At 45.9% G+C, this 20,205-nt stretch overlaps 8 protein-coding genes across 8 annotated transcripts; 6 read left to right on the forward strand and 2 right to left on the reverse strand.

Annotated features, from left to right (window-relative positions):
* Positions 1–1,452: 1,452 nt before the first annotated feature.
* V1508DRAFT_405927 (uncharacterized protein) lies at positions 1,453–1,891 on the forward strand (the record flags this gene model as incomplete). The annotated part of the gene is made up of 2 exons (XM_066938730.1): positions 1,453–1,741; positions 1,839–1,891. 2 exons carry the CDS (start codon positions 1,453–1,455, stop codon positions 1,889–1,891), a joined length of 342 nt encoding a protein of 113 aa, XP_066793892.1.
* A 1,086-nt stretch (positions 1,892–2,977) lies between these two features.
* V1508DRAFT_457382 (Low-affinity Fe) lies at positions 2,978–4,466 on the forward strand (the record flags this gene model as incomplete). The annotated part of the gene is made up of 3 exons (XM_066942679.1): positions 2,978–3,141; positions 3,162–3,522; positions 3,549–4,466. Exons 1-3 carry the CDS (start codon positions 3,011–3,013, stop codon positions 4,461–4,463), a joined length of 1,407 nt encoding a protein of 468 aa, XP_066793893.1. The 5' UTR covers positions 2,978–3,010.
* Positions 4,467–9,186: 4,720 nt separating this feature from the next.
* Positions 9,187–10,144, reverse strand: V1508DRAFT_423174 (uncharacterized protein). Its single transcript, XM_066941135.1, has 2 exons — positions 9,926–10,144; positions 9,187–9,870 (listed from the first exon to the last, which is right to left on the reverse strand). The coding sequence occupies exon 2, from the start codon at positions 9,829–9,831 to the stop codon at positions 9,436–9,438; it is 396 nt and encodes a 131-aa protein (XP_066793894.1). The 5' UTR covers positions 9,832–9,870; positions 9,926–10,144; the 3' UTR covers positions 9,187–9,435.
* An 844-nt stretch (positions 10,145–10,988) lies between these two features.
* Positions 10,989–12,379, forward strand: V1508DRAFT_233127 (uncharacterized protein). The gene is made up of 2 exons (XM_066936326.1): positions 10,989–11,529; positions 11,579–12,379. Exons 1-2 carry the CDS (start codon positions 11,175–11,177, stop codon positions 12,265–12,267), a joined length of 1,044 nt encoding a protein of 347 aa, XP_066793895.1. The 5' UTR covers positions 10,989–11,174; the 3' UTR covers positions 12,268–12,379.
* A 257-nt stretch (positions 12,380–12,636) lies between these two features.
* Positions 12,637–13,586, forward strand: V1508DRAFT_423177 (uncharacterized protein). The gene is made up of 3 exons (XM_066941136.1): positions 12,637–12,737; positions 12,792–13,045; positions 13,102–13,586. Exons 1-3 carry the CDS (start codon positions 12,723–12,725, stop codon positions 13,214–13,216), a joined length of 384 nt encoding a protein of 127 aa, XP_066793896.1. The 5' UTR covers positions 12,637–12,722; the 3' UTR covers positions 13,217–13,586.
* A 2,371-nt stretch (positions 13,587–15,957) lies between these two features.
* Positions 15,958–16,331, forward strand: V1508DRAFT_434380 (uncharacterized protein; the record flags this gene model as incomplete). Its single annotated transcript, XM_066942022.1, has 2 exons — positions 15,958–16,076; positions 16,097–16,331. The coding sequence occupies 2 exons, from the start codon at positions 15,958–15,960 to the stop codon at positions 16,329–16,331; spliced, it is 354 nt and encodes a 117-aa protein (XP_066793897.1).
* A 599-nt stretch (positions 16,332–16,930) lies between these two features.
* On the reverse strand, positions 16,931–17,236 carry V1508DRAFT_233393 (uncharacterized protein). The gene has a single exon (XM_066936327.1). The coding sequence runs from the start codon at positions 17,149–17,151 to the stop codon at positions 16,978–16,980; it is 174 nt and encodes a 57-aa protein (XP_066793898.1). The 5' UTR covers positions 17,152–17,236; the 3' UTR covers positions 16,931–16,977.
* A 1,421-nt stretch (positions 17,237–18,657) lies between these two features.
* On the forward strand, positions 18,658–20,205 carry V1508DRAFT_405930 (cytochrome P450; the record flags this gene model as incomplete). The annotated part of the gene is made up of 6 exons (XM_066938731.1): positions 18,658–18,693; positions 18,727–18,874; positions 18,902–19,044; positions 19,066–19,133; positions 19,179–19,968; positions 20,017–20,205. The coding sequence occupies 6 exons, from the start codon at positions 18,658–18,660 to the stop codon at positions 20,203–20,205; spliced, it is 1,374 nt and encodes a 457-aa protein (XP_066793899.1).

Raw genomic sequence — 20,205 nt, forward strand, 5'->3', positions numbered from 1 at the left:
AAGCAGTTTTATGTGAAGCGGGCAATCAAAATCGTATTTGGCACTCCTTCCAGCCGTTAACTGACTTAGTAGCCATCATTCTGGGCCAAAGATGGTGAGTAAAGCACACGTAAATTATGTTCCGCGCATAAAAGAAGCCGCTTACCTTATTTTGACAAGATGCGTGCTATCCCGGAAAGTATTGTGCTGTCACATAAGTCCAAGCCTGCCTTTATAACTAAGCAATGTTGTGACCAAAATGGACGCAATCAAAGTTCTAGGATAACTTTACCTGTTGGTCTTCTTCCATTGCAAGAGCCATATCGATGCCCTCACCGAATTTATTTGTCAGAAGGGTAGCGGCGAAGAAAGTTATACAATTATTGATAGTAAATTCCCCACGATGACAGTTAATAGAAAAGACTGCGACTCTTAAGACGTGAACGACCCGATAGCATTGTGGGAGCCAGCCACTCTTGGCACGTTGGCGTCCAACCTTCTCACATCCAAATACTTTCCGAAATATCACACCTGCATTTTGATAGAAATCCAAATAACCTTGTGTAGCTTGGCGAGGGAGGTCACTCGAAACTATATGCGATGTACATCCCTTATCTCATGCAAGTCGTTGGGGCAAGGGCTGCACGGGTGGGATGTTTTTACAGGCGCGTCTTACACGGCCGAGGATTGGAGACCTCGGTTCATACTCACAGATGATAGCGCTACTGAGCATAGAGCCATTAAATGGCATTTCCAGGACCTGAAGCCGGTGGCGAAAGAGTGGAGCATCTGCTGTGCAAGGCGGACGCTATGAGGACACTTAAGACGAGGATCAATACTGCTGCCACAAAATGTTGTCAGGGACACCTAATTACGCAGTGGTCTCGAAGACTACCGAAGTCGGGTTGGATAACGAAATCGACCTTGCACTGCGAGCTGCGCCTACTAGTCATGACCGACAGTATAAATTGGAAAGGAATGGAAGGACCGGAAATTTTGTGAGCAGCGTACGCTCGCCAACATTCGGCCATATGTTAGAGATTGATACGACCAATGGTATTGAGCATTTCCTTAGCGTGATTAAGAAACACAATAATGGAAGTCATTAATACAGAAGTACGTATTGAATCCTATTTCTACATCTATACTCGCAGTGTCTAAAAATGCAGATATTCGGCGACGGCCTTGTGACACACTTGTTGGCCGTAGGTGAACGCATCCAGGAAGACGCGAAGCGCTCTACTCAAAACTTCCGAACACAGAATCTCAAGGAGGCCAGAAACATCAGCCACCTTCAATTGCTTGGGCTACTGACGACTTTTCGGCACTTCGGTTACCAAGTGGGTCCATCCTGACGATAAGTTCACTTAAGCAGTTCATCCAGGAGCAGTCAGCCGACGAATTGCCACAGTGGAAACGATTCCCTTTGCCTGTGCAGACGTTGATTGTTGAGGAGCTAGATGCGTTGCGTCTATGGGCGACGACGATCCTGATCGCATCGACGAACACAATGTACATTGCGACTGTCTGTTCTTCAGGAAGTACTACCTGCCCTGCCGTCATATCTTTCTGGCAGATTGTAAGTACGAGATCTTGACGGAGGACGTTTTTGGGGTCATATTTGAAAACAGTGGCTTCGAAGTTTATGAGGGCGCGGACGGGAGTCTGGATCGTGGCGACATTTGTGCTCCCACTCGGCGTGCACTAACGCCTAAGGAGACTCTGGAAATGATACGCAGTCGCTACTACGAGATTGAGAAGGGTATTGATCCTGAGCAGCAAGGAACACGATGAACCTCTGACGTGGATCTTTGCAAAGACGCGAGTGCCGACTTCCTTCCTTACCGAAAAATGCACAGCATATAATATCAATATTGAATGTGAGCGACGAGAAGCAAGTGGTGTAGAGTAGTTTGAGGGTAGATTGCATGTTAGACCGATAAGAAGCCGATAGTGTGGACTGGAGAATTGTATTATGAGCTCAAATGAACAGGTATCACTGGCTGGTTTGGCCCTGGTTTGGCCCTGGATCGCGCGTTTAGGAAAAGCATGCGGAGGCAGGTCTTACTGGGTCTAGCTGATTTTCCGAAAGACACATATAACATACCCGTAACGGTTTGCATAGCACTGAAAACTTGTCGCATTCCACTTCACGACATGTTCCTGATTGGGACCGGGGACCGGCTGACATCCACGTAGATGTCTAAATACAGTTTAGTGTCTGCTATGAAGTGCAATGCAACGCGGGTACTTTCCCAGTTCAGGGTCTAATATTCGACCTCCCGCCGAAGCCGGTCAAATTTAATCGTATTATTTTTAGCTACACTTTCTTTATTTGCTGTTACTCATTCGGCTTCTCCTACCTGTATTGGAACTTAACAAAATAGGCTAGAAATTCTCAATTTGGACATAATTATTTAGCAATTTAGAGTTTTACTGGCTATGGCCACCACTATGAGAAAAATGTAAACAATTGTACCACGTAGACGGCGAGGATGCTGCCCTGGCAAATTCGCCAATGCCATTCAGGTCGAAGTGCTCACCAATCATGCACTAACCCGTTAACAATGGCCAGTATTATGACGAGCGTCCCGTTTCCATTCGCCGGTCACGTATGTGATGGGGCGAGGCCTGAATGGGACTCTTTCTTCACGATCTAGCCCTAACAAGGAAGAGAGAGTAATTTCCCAACGCCATCACATTCTTGATTGCGACAGAGGCATTTAATGGAGTCTAATAGGGTCTAGTGCTGTGCGAGATATAAAATCAATGATTGCTAAATCCACGCAAGAAGCAAGAAAATCTCCTACCTGCGACCAATGAAAACCTTAGTGCTCCGGCAGCGTTGAGGCTAATGATTTATACTGAACTTATCATCTAATCAGTCACCCAAATCTCAATCAAACTGATAATATTTTATGGTTGTTTTCAACTGCCTCTTAGATGCTGACGGTAATAACCATCCGGCAGCTGGACTACAATGATATGCAGCTTAAATACTTGGATCCGGAGTCCTGGAAGAAGGATACCGATGGAAGATCCAATGGACATACCAGACATAGAAAATGTGGTTGACGAAAAAGACTTGGCAGTGAAAACTACATCCGTGTACTTCACGAACGGGAAAACAACCGGATTTGAGAAAGCGTTGGACTATGCTACGTCCTCTGCTGGCAGTACAGTGACGTATATTTGATGGGCATTATTCTGATAGCTTGGGTCGTAGTCGGCATTGTTTACCAAGCACCTATAAAGTGGCAGATCGTGATGGAAGATGGGCAATCCATTCAAATGTTTTGTTGGCACTCATTCTTGACGAGGCAACAGCTAAACCATTACCAATCTCTTCTTCGTGTTATTACTCAAATGAGGTCTCGTAATATAACAGTGCAACGACTTTTCTGCAAGTTAGTGAACGGGAAATCTCACAAAGAATATACCGCGAAAATATACGACGGTAAGGCTGGCAGTCCAATTAGTCTACCTGCGCGGACAAATATTGATCGATTATCCAACAGGGTGGCCAAGATCCTTGGATCGCTTGTGTCGTGATATTATATTGGATAGAGGTTGTTGTTTGGCTCGCATGTGGGACATTATGGACCAATGCCGGCAATGCGCCGCCGTACACTGGAGCAACGACTGGAAGCAATCCCGAGTATGCTCAATTGGGAAATGATTGGCAAATGTACATCAATACAGCAGTTGCAGTGGAGCTTCTTGTTACGAGCGTATTTCTGCAGAATATTCGTCATCGTCATAGTGATCTCGCTGAGAAGTACCTCACTGAGATTGCTGTACTTGACTTCAAACTGGAACATAAATTGCGCGATATGACCAAAGATATTGCGGAAAATGAAATGGTAAAGACCCAATATCCACCAAGAAACAAGATGGAGAGAGTCATCGATTATTCCGCAGATGTGATTGGTACGTGCGTTGGTGCATCGATTGCGGGAATAGTATTTGTTGTTTGGTTAGCCATAGGAACTTTGATGCATTGGAATTCGAACTGGTGGCTGATTATCGGGACATATACCGGACTGGCGGGGTTTTTCGATGGATTTGTCTTACGCGACATCTACTCTCGTATCGGTACGCATGAGGCCGAGCAATTCTCCATTCTTGAGAATGAAGATCGGGATATTTTTGCGATTATTGGTGTGGAGGTTCCTGAGGAACGGCCTCCAAATATAGCAAGTCGCGGAAATAGGATATCAAATTGGATTGCTGGTGTCTGTTCATTCGTGGCACTTTTCACTCTGATTGGACTCGTCTCTGTCTCCAGTGCTTTAAAATGGACCGTCACTGGTCAACTTATCTCTAACACACCAACAATGGTCATAGAAGGCTTCTTCTTACTGATTCTGATTCAGGCAGCAAATTGGAAGGATATGGACATGCGGGTAGAATTATACAATATTTATCTTCGACGAAGAACACTTCTTGACTTTTTAGAGACGTCGGATGTGTACGCATATTAGAAGGACCCTGGAAAGGGAAGAATTGTTGGATGTTTATAGACTATGTGATCATTAGGTATAGTTCCAAGGAGATTACAGAGATCTATGTATATGTGAAGGCCAGCACTCTGGCACACGTTAGTTAGATCCGGATACCTTTCAGGTGACATGAACAGGCGTTCGGGGTTACGAGCTTGCCAGACGTCACAAAACAAGATTCTTGTCCCTGGATCTGTTGGCAGCGACTGCTGATTAATACGGCCCAGATATCTTCTGTGCCCGTCGTCGTCTTATACGGTTGTACCACTCGTAACTGAGTCAGGCAAAGTTTTTGCGCCAAGATTCAGGGGAATAGTGTTGTGCTTCCGAGTCCGTGTCATATATCGTTAGGGTTCGCTAGTCAAAACTATCAGTGCTTGCACTCGAGAGTAGGTAATCACCATTTTGTGCCCTTCGTTAAGCATGCTGCTTGATGTTGTGTTACGTTGCTGTCATTGGCTATTGTTATATTCATACGCAGGCTCTGCTTATAGTAACGGCGACACTCGTCGAGTGACCGATTAATGGGAGCGCGATATATGCACTGTTGTGGCTCTCTTGCCTCTAACTCGTACCTGACGGATCAGGAGCCTAAACATGCAACGTCCATATTGGAACCTGACTGAACTGAACACAGTATTGAGCCTCATTGGCAATGTCGCTCGTCTTGGTTCACTGTCGATGATATCAACACGCTTCTGCCAGGCACTCCTGTTGGCGAATTACAACGGCATTATTTGGGTGACTTTGCCAACGATTAACGCCGGATCCTTGAACAACGATTGGTCATGTCAACCCGCGAGGAGATCGGAAGGCAGATGTGCTATACTCTGCTAAATTTGGACTGCTTCGTGAGACAGCCTTGGAGACCGATGGTCGATGGATAAGCACTGCTACTCATTCATTCCCCTTTCCCCGTCCTCCAACTGTTCACCTTGCTCACAACTTTGCTTGGCTCCGGGTAGTCCTGCCGATTTAGATGCCGAATAATGGCGTAATAACCGTGTTAGATCTCCGCATCGTGACCGTCTAGATGACGACGCTGGGGCCATTCATAGCAGTCATCACAACTATATAGTCGTCTAGTAACAGCATTGCCAAGGTTTTACCTGCCTGTATGGTCAGTACGTTGATGGTCAAGCTCACCCAGAAGGGTTCTCCCACAGATACCTGACATCGCCAGAGCGAATCTACCACATCCACGATCAAGACTTTATGGATTGTTGACTCTTTACTAGAATGGAGTCACTATGTGCTCAGCTTACTGACAATTAAAATATATAGCGATTACAATAACAAAACGCACTTAGGGACCGGGTTACCCTGAACGTCAATTGCTTCGAAACTACGACGTCGCTGGTCAGATACCTTGGGAATTTAATCCAAAGAGCAAAGAGATCACCAAGGTCAATCCCGTTAGATAAATGACAGGGCAGATGCCAGCAAGGAAAATTGACTGAAAAGGCTTTTCGTCACAGCACTTCAGTGGGTCTGAGTTTAATCGCCAGCCTTACGCAATGACTGCGCAAGATTCTGTTTCTGATCCTGATTACGATATATTTTATATAGAATTAACTTAAATTCATGAGTGGCAAGTCGAAAACAAAATACCATGGGCAAGTGCCTACGATGACGATAGGATGAAGATCGTGAATACGCTGCAAGAGCTGGGAGAACAGACGACCTAAGGAATTATTCCGAGTGACTCCGTAGCAGATGACAACCCTTATGGATTCCAAGGAGCGAACTCAGACTAGCATGACTATGGAGCAGCAGAATATCCAGGATGGCTACGGAGCTATGACTTCCTGAGACGCAATAATATTTGGTCGGCAATGGCAATAGGTGAACAGATAGGTAGAGTCTGCACCACGTATTGACATACGCAGACTTCTCATCGTCTCGTTACCAAAAACTCTGAACGCTGTACTCGACCCGTCCATGCCAAAGCGAAGGTTATGACTCAGTATTCTCGGTGGTGGACCGCATTCACCAAGATGGCACACTTCTTGCCGACGCAGAAGACGATAGACCCGGATGCGCTGGCCGAATTTGAAGAACTATGAGAGGCGACGTGCAGAGGATTAGACTTGGGTGGAGGTATATCGGTTACCATTTTTCTTACAATTCCAAGGATATTAGGATGGCAAAGGAAGAATAACATGTGGTTTAGCCGTCGACAGTCATACCGTCGATATCTACACATACGAAAGCCAGACAGCTACTGCAACACCACATGGCCAGCATTCGGTTCCAACAACGCACTTCGAAATTACAGCAGGAGATGAATCTATGATTTCTTAGATATGTTTCTTTTAATTTATCTTGATAACCTATGCTCGAATCGAAGAATAGCGTACTTGTAGCATATGGATATCGAGTACACTGAGTACACCGTTTACGGGATCATGGGTTTCTAGATACATCGAGCAAATGAGAATTCTTTGTATCCAATTTGAATGTCTCGGTCATGTCAGACTCGAATCCGATGACGCGCACGGCTGAACACCAACAGACAAATGGTCAAAATGAACGGTCCTGATTCCCAGCAACGCTTGTCGGTCGCGTCAAAAGCAGCTACTTCACTCACCGTAAACCCTGGAGCCCTACGTGGCACATTTTATATGTCAAGCGCGAGATATTATAGGACAGTGAGGAGGATTCTGTGGAATATTACCTCATTGACGAACAATCACTAGTTATTGTGAGTCTGGGTGATCGCTGCATATCATTTCGTCGGCTCATCAATTGAAGCGGAACAGGTCTAATGATACTGATAGGCACAAGGTCCAAGTTTGTCAAAAACACTGAACCCTTTGGCTAGCGCGGTGTGGTGCCGACCGAGGCCAAGAGTAGTGCTGAATGCTGAATGTGTCATTCGAAAAATCAAAACAAATATCAAAACCAATCCCATACATCCAAGTTGAGTATACTCATTTGAATTTCACAGTAGTCAAGGAAGTCATATAATCATCAAGGATTCCCTTTCATCTCTATAAAGCCGGTGCTGCCTTCGATGCGATCGATTCTGCTAGCTCGCGCATCGGCCGCAATTCCTGAACAAGTTCATGTAATTTTCCGACCCTTCGAGAATGACCAACAGGACATAGTCAGCGGCCTCAGATACACCGCATCTGCCAATCTCTTTTTTTCTTCCGGTTCCAGGGTCGCATGCATGCAATATCCTGCCATTGCTATGGCGGAAAGCCCCTGTTTCCTCGCACCGGCCGCTCACATCTCCACTACTGCACAGGTGGTGCCATGCTCCCGCTGTCCTCAGTGGAGAGAATAGTCAGCTCGCCTAGCAGCTGCCATAGATGGTAAAATGTCCATTTCGTATGTGGCGGTTGCTCGCCGGCGATGAAGTGCGTCACGAGTATTTATCAACAACGGACATATATATTATTGCCTATATCCCCCCTCAAGCAGAGAGGAGAGAAGAACCATGTATAAAATGGGGGGTCTGCCCCTGAACGCAACAACGCATCAAAAGAACCAAAGGGTTCAGGGTTCAGGGTTAGTTACAAATCTGCCTTTTGTAGTTTAATGTCGAAATATGAACAACGGGCTACTCCCATCTTCGACGGCCACTTTCGTCTTTACGTTAGGTCATGGCCTCTCGTAGCGGATTTTTCTTTTAAGGGTGGGGGACTTTGATTCGGCTTATACTGTCTGGCCACGTGGTGAGCCTGGTTAACTGGGAAATTCAGTACTTGGACATCCGGCTCCGTCGCCCTCCGATCGACTCCGCTTGATTCGCCATTTGAGTTGAATATGAGTTAAAAACAGAGTTGTTACGAAATTGAACTGAAAGGAGAGTTGGTGGAACATTTTACGGATTTTGTGAGAGCACCAGCACATGTCATGTCCTTCCCAGAGAAAAATTTCCAACCGACGGGCTTGCTCAACTCAAATTCCGTTTCTTTTTTCCCGCCTTACTCGCTCATTCAATCCGTGATATTTTTAATCTAGACAACATTAACATTGGGTGAAATTGCCTGCACCTGCAATAACACAAACTTCTGACTGGCCAGTTCCACAACTGCCAATCGGAGACAGGCCAGCATTCATCCACGCCCCGCAATACTTGTGCCCACATTATTTCGTGCAATAAAAAGTATCTGTGTAAGGCTACCAGGTGGATCCGGATGATTAACCCGGCGCTTGAATCTCTAGTGCATATCTTCGACTACACTCTCTTTCGAGTCTAATAGCGTTTGGCCGATTAAGCGTTTAAAATGGCAGCTTTGAAAGCAGCCCGTAGAATGACCATAGAGTGTTGTAATATGCTGGATATCTGCAGGATCATCGTTCGTTGCTATCGACGTTTAATTGCCAGGATCTGCTAGAGTTGACGAATTGTGCAAAGATCAAGTCGTTTAAGCCCTGACGTCATCGCTCGCCAATTCGCAAACCTAACCACAAGTGGAAAGTGTCTGTTACGAGGTCACCCTTACGGGCTATTATTCGGAGAAACAAGAGCAGGGTTTTAAGTCAAAGCAATTTCTGCTCACTTTTGCTGACGTCGACAATGCGAGGGTCAGAACCACACAACCACGTCATCCTTCTCTTCTCGGCAGGTTCGGTGGTGACGGGAAAGGCACATCGGCCTAGGGAGCAATCTCAAATGCGGTCAAAAATCTGGCTGATTACGTAGCGACCCAGACTTGTTTACCCGGCTGTCTGGTCACTACAACAGCCGCGGGGAAGATACCCAATATATCACGTATATATGTTACTGCTGTTCAAGAAACCATAGCATATAATAACTCATATCCCTTATCTTACCTGTCTTCCAGGTCCAGTTTACGTTCATATACAACAATTATACATGTTTTTATGGATTAAAACCTGAACAAATAGATGTCACTTCTCTACAAACCTCCCCTTGGTACCCGGCTTACCGACTTAATTTCCCACGTCCGTATTTCTTCAAACCGCTCATGTCTTTCACTTAAAACCCCGGACAGGGAAATGCTGACCTAAACCCACTGCAGCCTACGAGACCTTGGCTACAGTCCCAGTTCACGTAGGAGGTGACACCTAATCCATATTGCCCTGCTGCATAATTAAACACCGCACCGAATTGGGGGTTAAACCCAAGATATAAAACGTCCACGGTGTATGGCAGTTGTGAATCGATCACGTCACCGGTACTGGCCGAGTTATCAGTACCAATCACATTGCAGGCATGATCATACAATGTAACAACGGTATTTGCATCAGTTTCTGGAGCTTCGCTCTGGATTGCAGTAAACTGACAAGACCCCTCTCCCTGTCCAATACAATCCATGCTTTGAGCAACGGACAACCCCAATAGCAACATAATCACAAATATTTGCTTGAACATCGTGTAATTGGTTTTCAAAGCAGTTATAGCCGTAGTGATCTTTACCCAGAACAAAGTAAGCTGGCATCGACCAAGAATGTGCATAGGTACTTACTTATCAGTTAAATGTTAAGTTATGACATTCATGGATGGGAAACCATCCGCCTATGAATACTGGAATATCTAGCCAAAAGGTGCCGGAACGGTCTACTTTATACTTGCCCTCCCAACTCTTAGCCACAATGAATATATACTACGGGGTTCCAGTGAAATGGTTCAACTGCCATTTGTAGCCAAATTTCCGGTAAGTCTAGCAGCAATGACGTTCACTCCAGCACAACTGCGATCTAATTTTCTAACTCTTGCTGACGTCATTACTCCCCTTCATCTGAAAGCTTGGGCCATGAAACAATATCCCTGAAACCCTGAGACCCTCGAGACGCGGGCTCCTAACACAGCCCTAATGTATGCCTCCTTGATGTCGGACTACTGTAGCACCTCGCACATGTACAGTACAGAGAGGCTTGTAAGGTGAGTAATTGCCTGAAAGCTGGGGCTAAATTCCCAATACTCGAGTATTGTATGGGCCTCGTCGAAGGACATGGGCACCACGTGGAATTGTCTTGCTCGCCGATAAGGAGCTCCGTGAGAGAGTCCTGAATGCCTCAGAGAGACGGATATTAAGTTCGAACAGTATCGATAACAGAGGAATACAGCACAATACTACACAATTTTGAGATGCTTACGACGTGAGTTCCAGAGTTTGCGATACTATAACAACGTGCAAGTGAATTGGCTTGGCTGTCGGAGGTCGGTGATAAAGTGAGCCGACCGTTGTCCAAAAGGGTTTCAAATACGAATACGATGGGTCAGCATACTTTAACGGGATGGTCTGTGCGGTTAAATATAGCAGGCGGCTCAGACTAAGACAAGCATCGTGACAATGGCCGAAGCGAAACCATGAACCCAGGTATTCCTTGTGATGTGCCATGCGCTTGTGTGCGAGCCAATTTTTCGTGATTCGTCTTTCTCAATATTACTGTGGGATTTCAATTTGGGGTCGTCACATTCTATCATTTACATGCTACTCTAAGGTTGGATTCTCGATATTCTCCGCGGTTGTCGATGCTGCTCGCTTGGCATGAGAGTGGAGAGCCGAGAGGGTGGCACATCTCACCTTGCACTCTTTGGTTAATGTCAGCAACTTTGCCAAGAGTGTTTTTAGCAAATTGCTGCGAGTGTATTGGTACTGCTGACAACCGGCCACACATTCATCCGAGACTTTTGCACACACATATAAATATCCCCTAATATTCCGTTCCTTGCAATTTATCTTTTAACTTCCAACCTCTTAATCCGCCAAAATGGTCAATATCAAAGCTGTCCAGTTTTCTAATTCCAGCCTCAAGGCGAAACCACCAGGCATGGTCACTCTGTTCGTCGGTGGTACAAGCGGAATTGGCAAAGGCACTCTCATTCAATTCGCCAAATACGCTAACGCTCCCAAGGTCTACATTGTCGGGCGTTCTAAAGCTTCCGCAACCCCTCTGCTCAACGAGCTCGAAAACCTGAATCCACAGGGGACCTTCATCTTTATCGAAACGGAAATCTCTTTGATCAGGAATGCGGATGAAGTCTGCAAAAGAATCAAAGCGAACGAGCAACAATTGGATCTTGCATTCCTGTCTCCCGGCTTTTTGTCCGGGGCAGGTAGACAAGGTATTTTAACAACCTTCCGGAAAGCCACAGACTAATGTCCGCCGCATAGAAACCTTCGAAGGAATCGACACATTCTGCGCTCTCAGCTACTATGTTCGACTGCGCATAATCTACAGCCTTCTCCCCCTCCTATCCGCCTCCCCCAGTCCCCGCGTCGTCTCCATCTTCGCCGGGGGCAAAGAACGCGCTATTGACATCAACGATCTCGAAATGCATAACGGCTACTCCTTGGCAAAAGCTGTAGACATATCCGCGACCCAAACAACTCTTGCATTCGAAGAACTCGCGAAGTCTTACCCAGTGGTCGCGTTCTGCCATGTTCACCCCGGATTTGTTACTACGGGAATAATTGTGAGATTCACGAAAACAGTCAAGGGGATGTGGAAGTTGCCGGCCATGCTGGCGAGGTGGACTGCGATTCCTGTGTTGCATGTTTTTGGGAGGTCGACTATGGCAGCGGGTGAATGGGGCGTGTTTGTTGCTACGAGTGCGAAGTATCCACCTGCGGAGAAGCAGGATGTGGGCGTTGCCTTATCCAAGGGGGTGCGTGTTGCGAAGAGTACTGTTGAGAGTACTGGGAAGGGCAATGGCGTTTATAGGTTGGATAACTATGGCGAGAGCGTCAACAACGAATGCGACAGTATATTGGCGGGTTATAGGTCGGATCAGTTGGGGAAGAAGGTTTGGGAGGAGACAATGTCAGTGTGGGAGAAGGCGCTTAAGAAGGGTGGATCTTAAGCGAGTGTCACACTTTCAAGGTGTAGAACGTTTGAGACCTTGTAATTTTTACCTGGCGAATGACAAACGCAACAGTAGCATTTCCAGCTCGAACCTTTTTGTATCTGTGAACAAATAATAATTTCTATAACTCTACAGGGGCCGCTGATGTCAAGCATATGATACGGGACGGCGCCCATCGTCAGAGTTCATGACTTAAGACTTTGAGACAACACGACGATGGCTTTAATGAGTTAAGGTTGTCCCAATGATGACGTAAGCTTGGAAATTACTTATGTAATACCGCGTAAGCAGTCCCCTTACCCAAAGACTTCCCATGAATGCTAGGTGGTGATGACAGTGTGGAATAAGGTATGCTGACCACGTACAATTTACCCCGGCTACATAGGCACTCATTTCTCCCACCTGGCAAACCTTCCGCTCAGTGGCAACATCTCCCTCTGCATAGGGTCGTCATGGCCAATACAGATGCATGTTCATCTCTGGTTCCTCACTTGTTCGACGAAATAGCTCACATTTTCTAGACTTCAATCAAGCAGGCTGCTATCTACAAGTTTTCCGCCGAAGATGGGCAATTCAAACTTCAAACTTCCCAGTTCCGTTCATACGTCTCTGCCGATCCTACGGCAGAATTCCCAGCCGAAGCCGGTCGATATGTGCTATATCTTAACTATGGCTGTCCCTGGGCATATCCAGTAAACATTGTCAGATCTTTAAAGGGACTGGAAAATGTCATACAGCTGATCGCCATGGATCATATATTGACTCCCAATGGATGGTATGTTTCAAACAGTTTTCGAGAAGATGAAGTGCTTGTACTGAATTATCCAATAGGACCTATACTGGCCGCGACGGAACAGAACCACAAGATCCGTTGCATGGCTTCAAGTATCTCCGTGACTATCCCAATTACAATGCTCGCTTCACGGTTCCTGTTCTTTGCAAGTAATATCAATCCAATCTTTCAATTTTTGATCAGGCTCATTAGTCTTCGCAGCAGTGGCCTCTGCCCCAGCAAAGCTCGGATCCATCCACATAACCTCCCATACATGTCCATCGAGGTCCTCAAAGCAGAGTGAATACATCATGTCATGATCCTGAGAAGGAGAGGGATTCTTTTTGCTGCCGGCTTTCCCCCTCTACCATGGCATCCACCTCCTCGCGACTGTCCACGGAGTTGCAGATGAGCATCTGAGCCGAGGATTTGGCATCGGAGATGGTTTTAGATTGAGGCGCGAATGACCGGAAGCGATCGTGCTCCAGCAGCATAAGATTAATGGTGGGTATTGTCATGCAAGCGGTGGTAGCATCGCGTTAAGGTTCTAAGGCCTGTGTACATATTGTCAATGATCGGCTCTCTGACCATCATGACAGATATGCAGTCAAGACGATAATCAAACATGGCTGGGTTAGGCCAACATGGAAAGTGCGAATTTGGCACTTGGCATGGCTAACAGTCTAACACTTCCTCCAGAGTATACAGTTTTTGGAGCCGAGTGGATACCTTGATCAGCATTGTCGACTGAAACCCATCTGTGGTTTATAACCAATGTTCTGACACGTTGTTCACTTCGCCGCTCGCCGAAGTGCACTGGCGCAGAACCATGGCGATTGTTGAGTCATGTTCAACAATGCAGGCGGAAAGAGAAGCTGATCAGGGATAAAACTTGACGATCTACATGGGCTTGCCATTGAGATTCATTGCAGCATTGGCGGGTTGTCGCCCATTAGTCAAAAAGTCGACGGCCACTTCCAACCAACAACGTCCCTATGCATGTCCATTCATGTCCACCTGCTAAGCGCGTCACTCGAGCAAATTATACTTTCTCACACTCTGAGTCTATGAGGTCAGAGATTATATCACACAAAAACTCACCTACCCAGGCAAAACCAGCAGTTCCGAAGCGTCTTGTGCCTGTGAATGTCATAAGATCGTCGTACAGCAACTATTGAAAGCAAGTAGCAACTCAGCCGCTCACCATAGATTTCGAGGCTCGTGGCCATGGCATACAAAGGACACAGGCGAACTGTGTCTCTGCATCGTTCGCTTGATAAGTGGTGTGCAGTTCCGGCGCTAATCGTCGACCACCAATCCAGCTCGAAAGCTTTCGGCAACTTGTAGCATTTCGACATTTGACCGGATCCGTGAGGAACGGGCGCTTTCGCGTGCGCCTATTACGGGCTTCCTGTTCCAACGTTGACCCGAATCATTCCTATCTTGAGTAATTGGGTAAGCGGACCGGGAAGGACATGAAGCTGTGTCGGAAGCGCACTGAGAACTGCAGGATATTGCCACAACAATGTAGATGAGTGGCAGGACGCTGATGTCTGTCTGGCGTATTCTGAGGCTGGACTTGACTTGTTACGCTAATATTTTCAGTGCTTGTAACGTTGAAAACTAAGTATAGTTGCTAGGTGGGTGGGCCTAACGACTCTGCAGGCATGACTGGCCAACCGGCGGAGCGACCGGATCGGGTCTATGTACATTTACCAAGAAGTAATACTGAAGAGAGAGATGGTCACAGCTCGTTTCCACCATGAGCTGTATCGGCGCCGGCAAGTCGTGCCAGTGGAGAGTTGGCGTCCCAGTATGGCTGAAGCCGCAGCCGGCTGAGTGTTGATCTCCTAATTCAGATCTGTTAGCTGCCCGGTTTTTATCTGTTTTGAATTGTCGATGCCGAAAGCACTAGATGACGCTCTAACCATAATCAATTACTATCATTTTGAGTAGGCCAACTTAAAACGTCTAAATCATCCCTTCTGTATCCTTCACTATCTGTAAATCGATTTATGTGCTTCATACAGCCAGCACAAGTACAGTTACCACTGCAAAGACAATCTCCTCCAGGCTGGTTGTGTACGTGACGCGCACGCTTTGGTAATTCTTTTATTATGTAATAGTTAAAGATAAGTGTTCAGGTCGCAGTAGTTTTGCTGGATTCTAAGAGGATCAACACCAGAATACCCTAACCCTTCTAAAACTAGCGGTGCGCTTGCGGGCATGAAGTGAATGTCCGGGGAAAGATTGATCCAAGACAAACCCTGCTTGTTGTGCAATGCATCTGCTATCTCAGCAGCCTGACTTCTCAGCCTTCCAAGCTGGAAATTGCTTTAGGTGCCACGCCCCATATTTTCCATGTATCCGAAATTTCACTGCGAGTGCAATTTCATTGAAAGAATTTGGCGAGAGGCGAAGCGACGAGCACGGAATGAATGCAAATATTCGTATACGGTACTGAGAGCCCGAGTTCCAGAAATTCTGGACACCATTCCAATGGAGAAGGTTAGAAAGTTTGCTCGATGCGCATGGCGATTTATATATGCGTATACTCGGGACCTCGATGGGAAAACAGCTATTTATGCTGTAAAGAATTATAAGTCACATCGAAGATTAGCTCCATCGTTAGATCTGGAATAGGTATGATGTTAGATGGATAAGGTTGACTGCGTTTATTTGGTACTTGCTTGAGGTATGACAAGGGTTAGGGGTTGAAGAAACAATTTGAGACGATTATAAAAGTTACTTAAAAATTCAGCGACTAAACGGAAAGCACCATACCCGCCTTCGCCTTTGTACCGATACCTCGGCAACATGACTATCAACACGTTTTTTTGATGGTCTCACAATCTAGAACGGATATATTGAGAGCGTTTTACCTAACAGTACTTCAACCGCTAGGATAAACCGAGATGATTCACTCGCACGACAGACTTATTGGCTATGGCAGCGACTATCCGTATTTGTGGCTAAAGGCCCTACGGGAAGACAAGGCGTTTATGCCAACACATTATCGCCTTGGACGCCAAAGGTGAGTTTCCTCTCGTTAAGATATATGCTTCTGAAGCTCACTGACGAGGTTGTAGATCCGCAGGCTGTTGATGAATTCGTCGTGAGTTATTCAGTGGCCAGAAGGCTGACAGGTTCGATAACTGTTAGAAAAGTTGGAGGAAAGGATAATGGAGGGCCAGGTATTAGGCCTGAGATGAGTAGGCAGCCGTATTATTCTGCCTATATCTACGACCCGGTTGGAAACAACATTGAAGCGGTTTATGTTAAGATATAATGGATTGCCGTTACGTTTTGCCATGCTCGTATCAGATACAGCTTGGCTTACCTATTGATGTCACCTCCATTCATCCTCGCTGGAGAGTGCCAGCCACACCGTGTCCCTTCGCAGCATATTGATCCGGAAATTAAACTGAGTGCCATATGAGTCGGCTGTAAACGTTGGCTCGGCTTAACCGGGTTCTACGGTATCACAAATTTGCTAGCGGTAGTGCACCCCGAATGAATTCGAATGATCATAGCACGAGCCGCGCAGAGCAAATTGCAACTTGTGCCAGATGGATATGAAATATTATTCAACTGGTACACCTAGTATTCATTTTCATGACTCAAATGCATTCATATCCATATAAACGACAGGTAAAGTACTATTTCAAACACTATCTTATCTTTTCTCGTCCTATCGTAATATTCTCTACCCATTCATTGCTGCTCTCCATCCGATTGGATTATAATTTTGGAATCCATAAATTCTTGATCCCGCTCGTCCAGACTAGACTTTGGTTTAGCTTGTTGTTGAGCGTACTGCATTTCCAATTGAAAGAATAGCCACCTGAATTATTGATTTGCAAACACTACGCTACTCATCTAACGAAATTAAAAAACTTCTTGGGGGGGGGTTTGCAGAGCTAACCGTGGCCCTCTCAATATAATCCCAATATCTCGAAGAGGAATCCCTTGATCCTGTCTTTCGCGGCCGTCACGTCGTCATACCTCAGTCCCACTAAGAAAGCCCTGCTGTCAAAAGGGATAGTACGATCTTCGATGCCTTCGGCTTGCCATACATAGTGTGGATACAAATCGCCTATGCCATACATAGTGTGGATACAAATCGCCTATTCCGAGTCCAAGACTGACCTGGAGATTTATCAAATGCAACACGGATCCTTCTTGGATAAGGTACTACCAAAACTGTATGTGAGTTTATTTGGTCTCCACAGAATCAATGTGATGATAATACTCACAAATTTGTGTGTATCTTGTCGCCAGACTTCAATATATGCTTCCTCCAGCGTACTAGCCCACGTGTGACCCTGTACTCAAGTGGACCATAGTGGCCGTGTTGGATATTCAATTTTCCCCACGGAACGTGACATTGCCGCCATGTCTGCTCGCCAGTCTGCGATATCCTCAAATGGGTGCTAAAAACTGACAAAACTGCATCCACATCTGGAACTTCGAGTCCATGTACACGCGTGAGATGTGCAGTAATAATCCTTTATCGACGACAAACTGGCACAGCTTACATATAGCAACTTTCCAGGTATGAATTTAAGGTCTTCAAGTGTATGGAAATCTGCTGATATAGGCATATTCTATCTCAGGAAAGTATACACAAATTAAATCATGCCAGTAACTGTAGTATTGTCTGTTGTCCTGCTATCTGAGAGGTTATGCGAATCATTAACAATCTCCCTAGGATCCTCAGAAGGTAACTGCACGGTCATCTTTTCAAGGCCGTTTGTAGGCTTGAATTTTATGCAGACTTTGCACATATGACGCCTCAGGTTGTCAATATTGATACTTTTCTGTGGCATTCTGGGCAAAAATACTTGCTATTATCTTCGGCAATGATCAGCGGATACACGTTTGCATTGAAATAGAATGTTTCGTTGCGACGATCCTTGCTGGAGATGTGTTTTCTTAGTTTAGTGAGAGTCTCAAACTGATCTGGATCACACTCTTCACACGAAACTCCTGAATCTGCTAGAAACATAATGTCTTAAAAGATATGGATGTCAGCTTTAGCTGCGTATCTTGGCCCAAACGTCCAGATGCGTGGCATGGAATTGAGCATTTGAGGAACAATAATTTATTCGGGATCCAAGGATATTGTGTTCAGCAGGGGGCCGAGAAGGTCGACAAATGTCCTCAGGCAGTGACCTCATCGCTCATTAACGTTTCGTAAATATTTAATTCTCTGTTCACATAATCGTTTTCGTATATATATCTTTTTGACTTCTTTCATGAATCACCTTTTGAATTAGTGCTTTATGAGGGACGTACATGGATATATATGGGAAAGAATTCTTGGGAACGAATAACGGTGTTTTGAAGAAGTAACTGCTGTTGTAATATACAGGCGTGTTTCTGTGAGGTTATCCAACTTCCAAAATCATATCGGTCGGAGTTTCTTCGAAACGTATGCGAATTGCAAATATGCGCGCGATATATTGATCAGCCGCTCGACGCCGCTCGAGCGGGACGGCGGCTGAACGTCGCTCCTCAATTATAGTGCCCTCATCGAAGAGTCCTCTACACACCGGGTTGCACAATTCGATTTGACGATATCTGGCAATAGAATATATAAGTCGTTCAAGTTGATGGATCCAACACTCATTACGTCGTCGCTTCTAGTCGTACTTGCGGCACTCTCCATTTTCCATTTGCAGCTCCGCTCCATCGGCTCCGAGCCTCCACTTATTAAAGGTCGCATCCCCATTCTTGGCGTCGCCTTCGAATGGTTCTATGAACCCGGGGCTTTTCTGGAGTCCATCCGGAAGAGAAATGGTTGGATCTACACTCTCTACATGGCTGGCCGTAAAATGACAGTGGTGTCGGATCCAGTGATCGGCATCACGCAGGTCTTGACACAGGGTCGTGTTTTCAGTGCGCCGATATTCTTTGCGTTTTTAAATAAGCAGCTGTTTGGCTTCTCTGACGCTACTATGGACGATAATCGCTTCCGAGATGCATTGAATACGAAGCTTGTGCAGCTTTTATCCAACAAGTCCAAGATGTCTCAGATCGTGGAGCTACTCACAGCGACGTACAGGGGATTTGTCGACGAGACGTCGGGGTTTTGCCAGAGAGAATAAGTAATTGATCTATACAATTTCGCGAGATATAATATGTATACTGCCAGTGCTACCGCGTTGTTCGGTCCGTCATTTCCAATACAGAAGACGTTCGAGCCGTACATCGTCTTTGAGGAAAACTTACTGTCGTATATCCGCAAAGTACCACGCTTCCTAAACCCATCAGGCTACAACGCACGTGACCGGACTCTCGAGATCATAGGTCAATTCTTCACGGACGACGAAAAGGTTGCAAAGTCATCTGAGCTAGTACGTGAATTGCGCGAGGTATTTCAACGGCCCGAGTATGGATATACACGGCCTGAAGATTTTGCAGGATATTTCTTGTCAATAGTGTTTGCTTCGAAATCTAATTCGGTGCCCGCGGCTTTCTGGTACATTGCGCATATAGTATCTGATGTGGAACTGAAGACCGAGGTTGAGAACATTATTGCTGCTAATTATAACAAGGCGACGGGCTCGTTTGATTGGGATGAATTGTGTAGGGATGAACTACTTGTTTCTTGCTTTAAGGAGACGGCAAGATTAATGTCAAACGTTACGTCGGGGAGATATGTCACTCAAGACACAATCCTCAAAGTGGCAGCAGATCCACTAAACACTGGCAGTGATTGGAAGAAATCAGTCAAGGAATACGAGCTGCATAAAGGCGACAGTGTGCTTGTGATTGGCAACCTTATACACTGGGACCCCCAGGCATATCCTGAGCCCATGAGGTGGATAGGCAAAAGATTTTTGGAAGAAAATAAAGGTAAATTGGTGATGCACGCTGACGAATGGCGGTCATATTTGCCGTGGGGTGGAGGGGGCCATATGGTGAGTTTCTACTCTGGCAAGCTGAATCATCCATACTGATTGTTGGAGTGTCCCGGGAGACATCTAGCCCTAGTTGAAGCAGTGGTCCAATGCGTTTATATTTTGTGGTATTTTGACGTGGAACCTATCGATAAACTACCAAGTATGTTCATCAAACACAAATACGGTACCGGCGTTATCCGACCTGACAAGCCTTTCAACGTGACATTCAAGAGACGGACAATTCCATTGCAGTAA

The sequence above is a fragment of the Lipomyces doorenjongii genome, assembly GCF_038497915.1.
Source record: "Lipomyces doorenjongii strain NRRL Y-27504 unplaced genomic scaffold V1508scaffold_56, whole genome shotgun sequence".
NCBI lineage: Eukaryota > Fungi > Ascomycota > Lipomycetes > Lipomycetales > Lipomycetaceae > Lipomyces > Lipomyces doorenjongii.

Bases quoted from the DNA above. Each gene is read 5' to 3' on its own strand.
- V1508DRAFT_423174 (XM_066941135.1), bottom strand. From the start codon at position 9,831: ATGTTCAAGCAAATATTTGTGATTATGTTGCTATTGGGGTTGTCCGTT.
- V1508DRAFT_233393 (XM_066936327.1), bottom strand. From the start codon at position 17,151: ATGTATGGCATAGGCGATTTGTATCCACACTATGTATGGCAAGCCGAA.
- V1508DRAFT_423177 (XM_066941136.1), top strand. The intron at 13,046-13,101 runs GTATGTTTCAAA...ATTATCCAATAG, and splicing joins ATATTGACTCCCAATGGATG to GACCTATACTGGCCGCGACG.
- V1508DRAFT_233127 (XM_066936326.1), top strand. From the start codon at position 11,175: ATGGTCAATATCAAAGCTGTCCAGTTTTCTAATTCCAGCCTCAAGGCG. The intron at 11,530-11,578 runs GTATTTTAACAA...TCCGCCGCATAG, and splicing joins GTCCGGGGCAGGTAGACAAG to AAACCTTCGAAGGAATCGAC.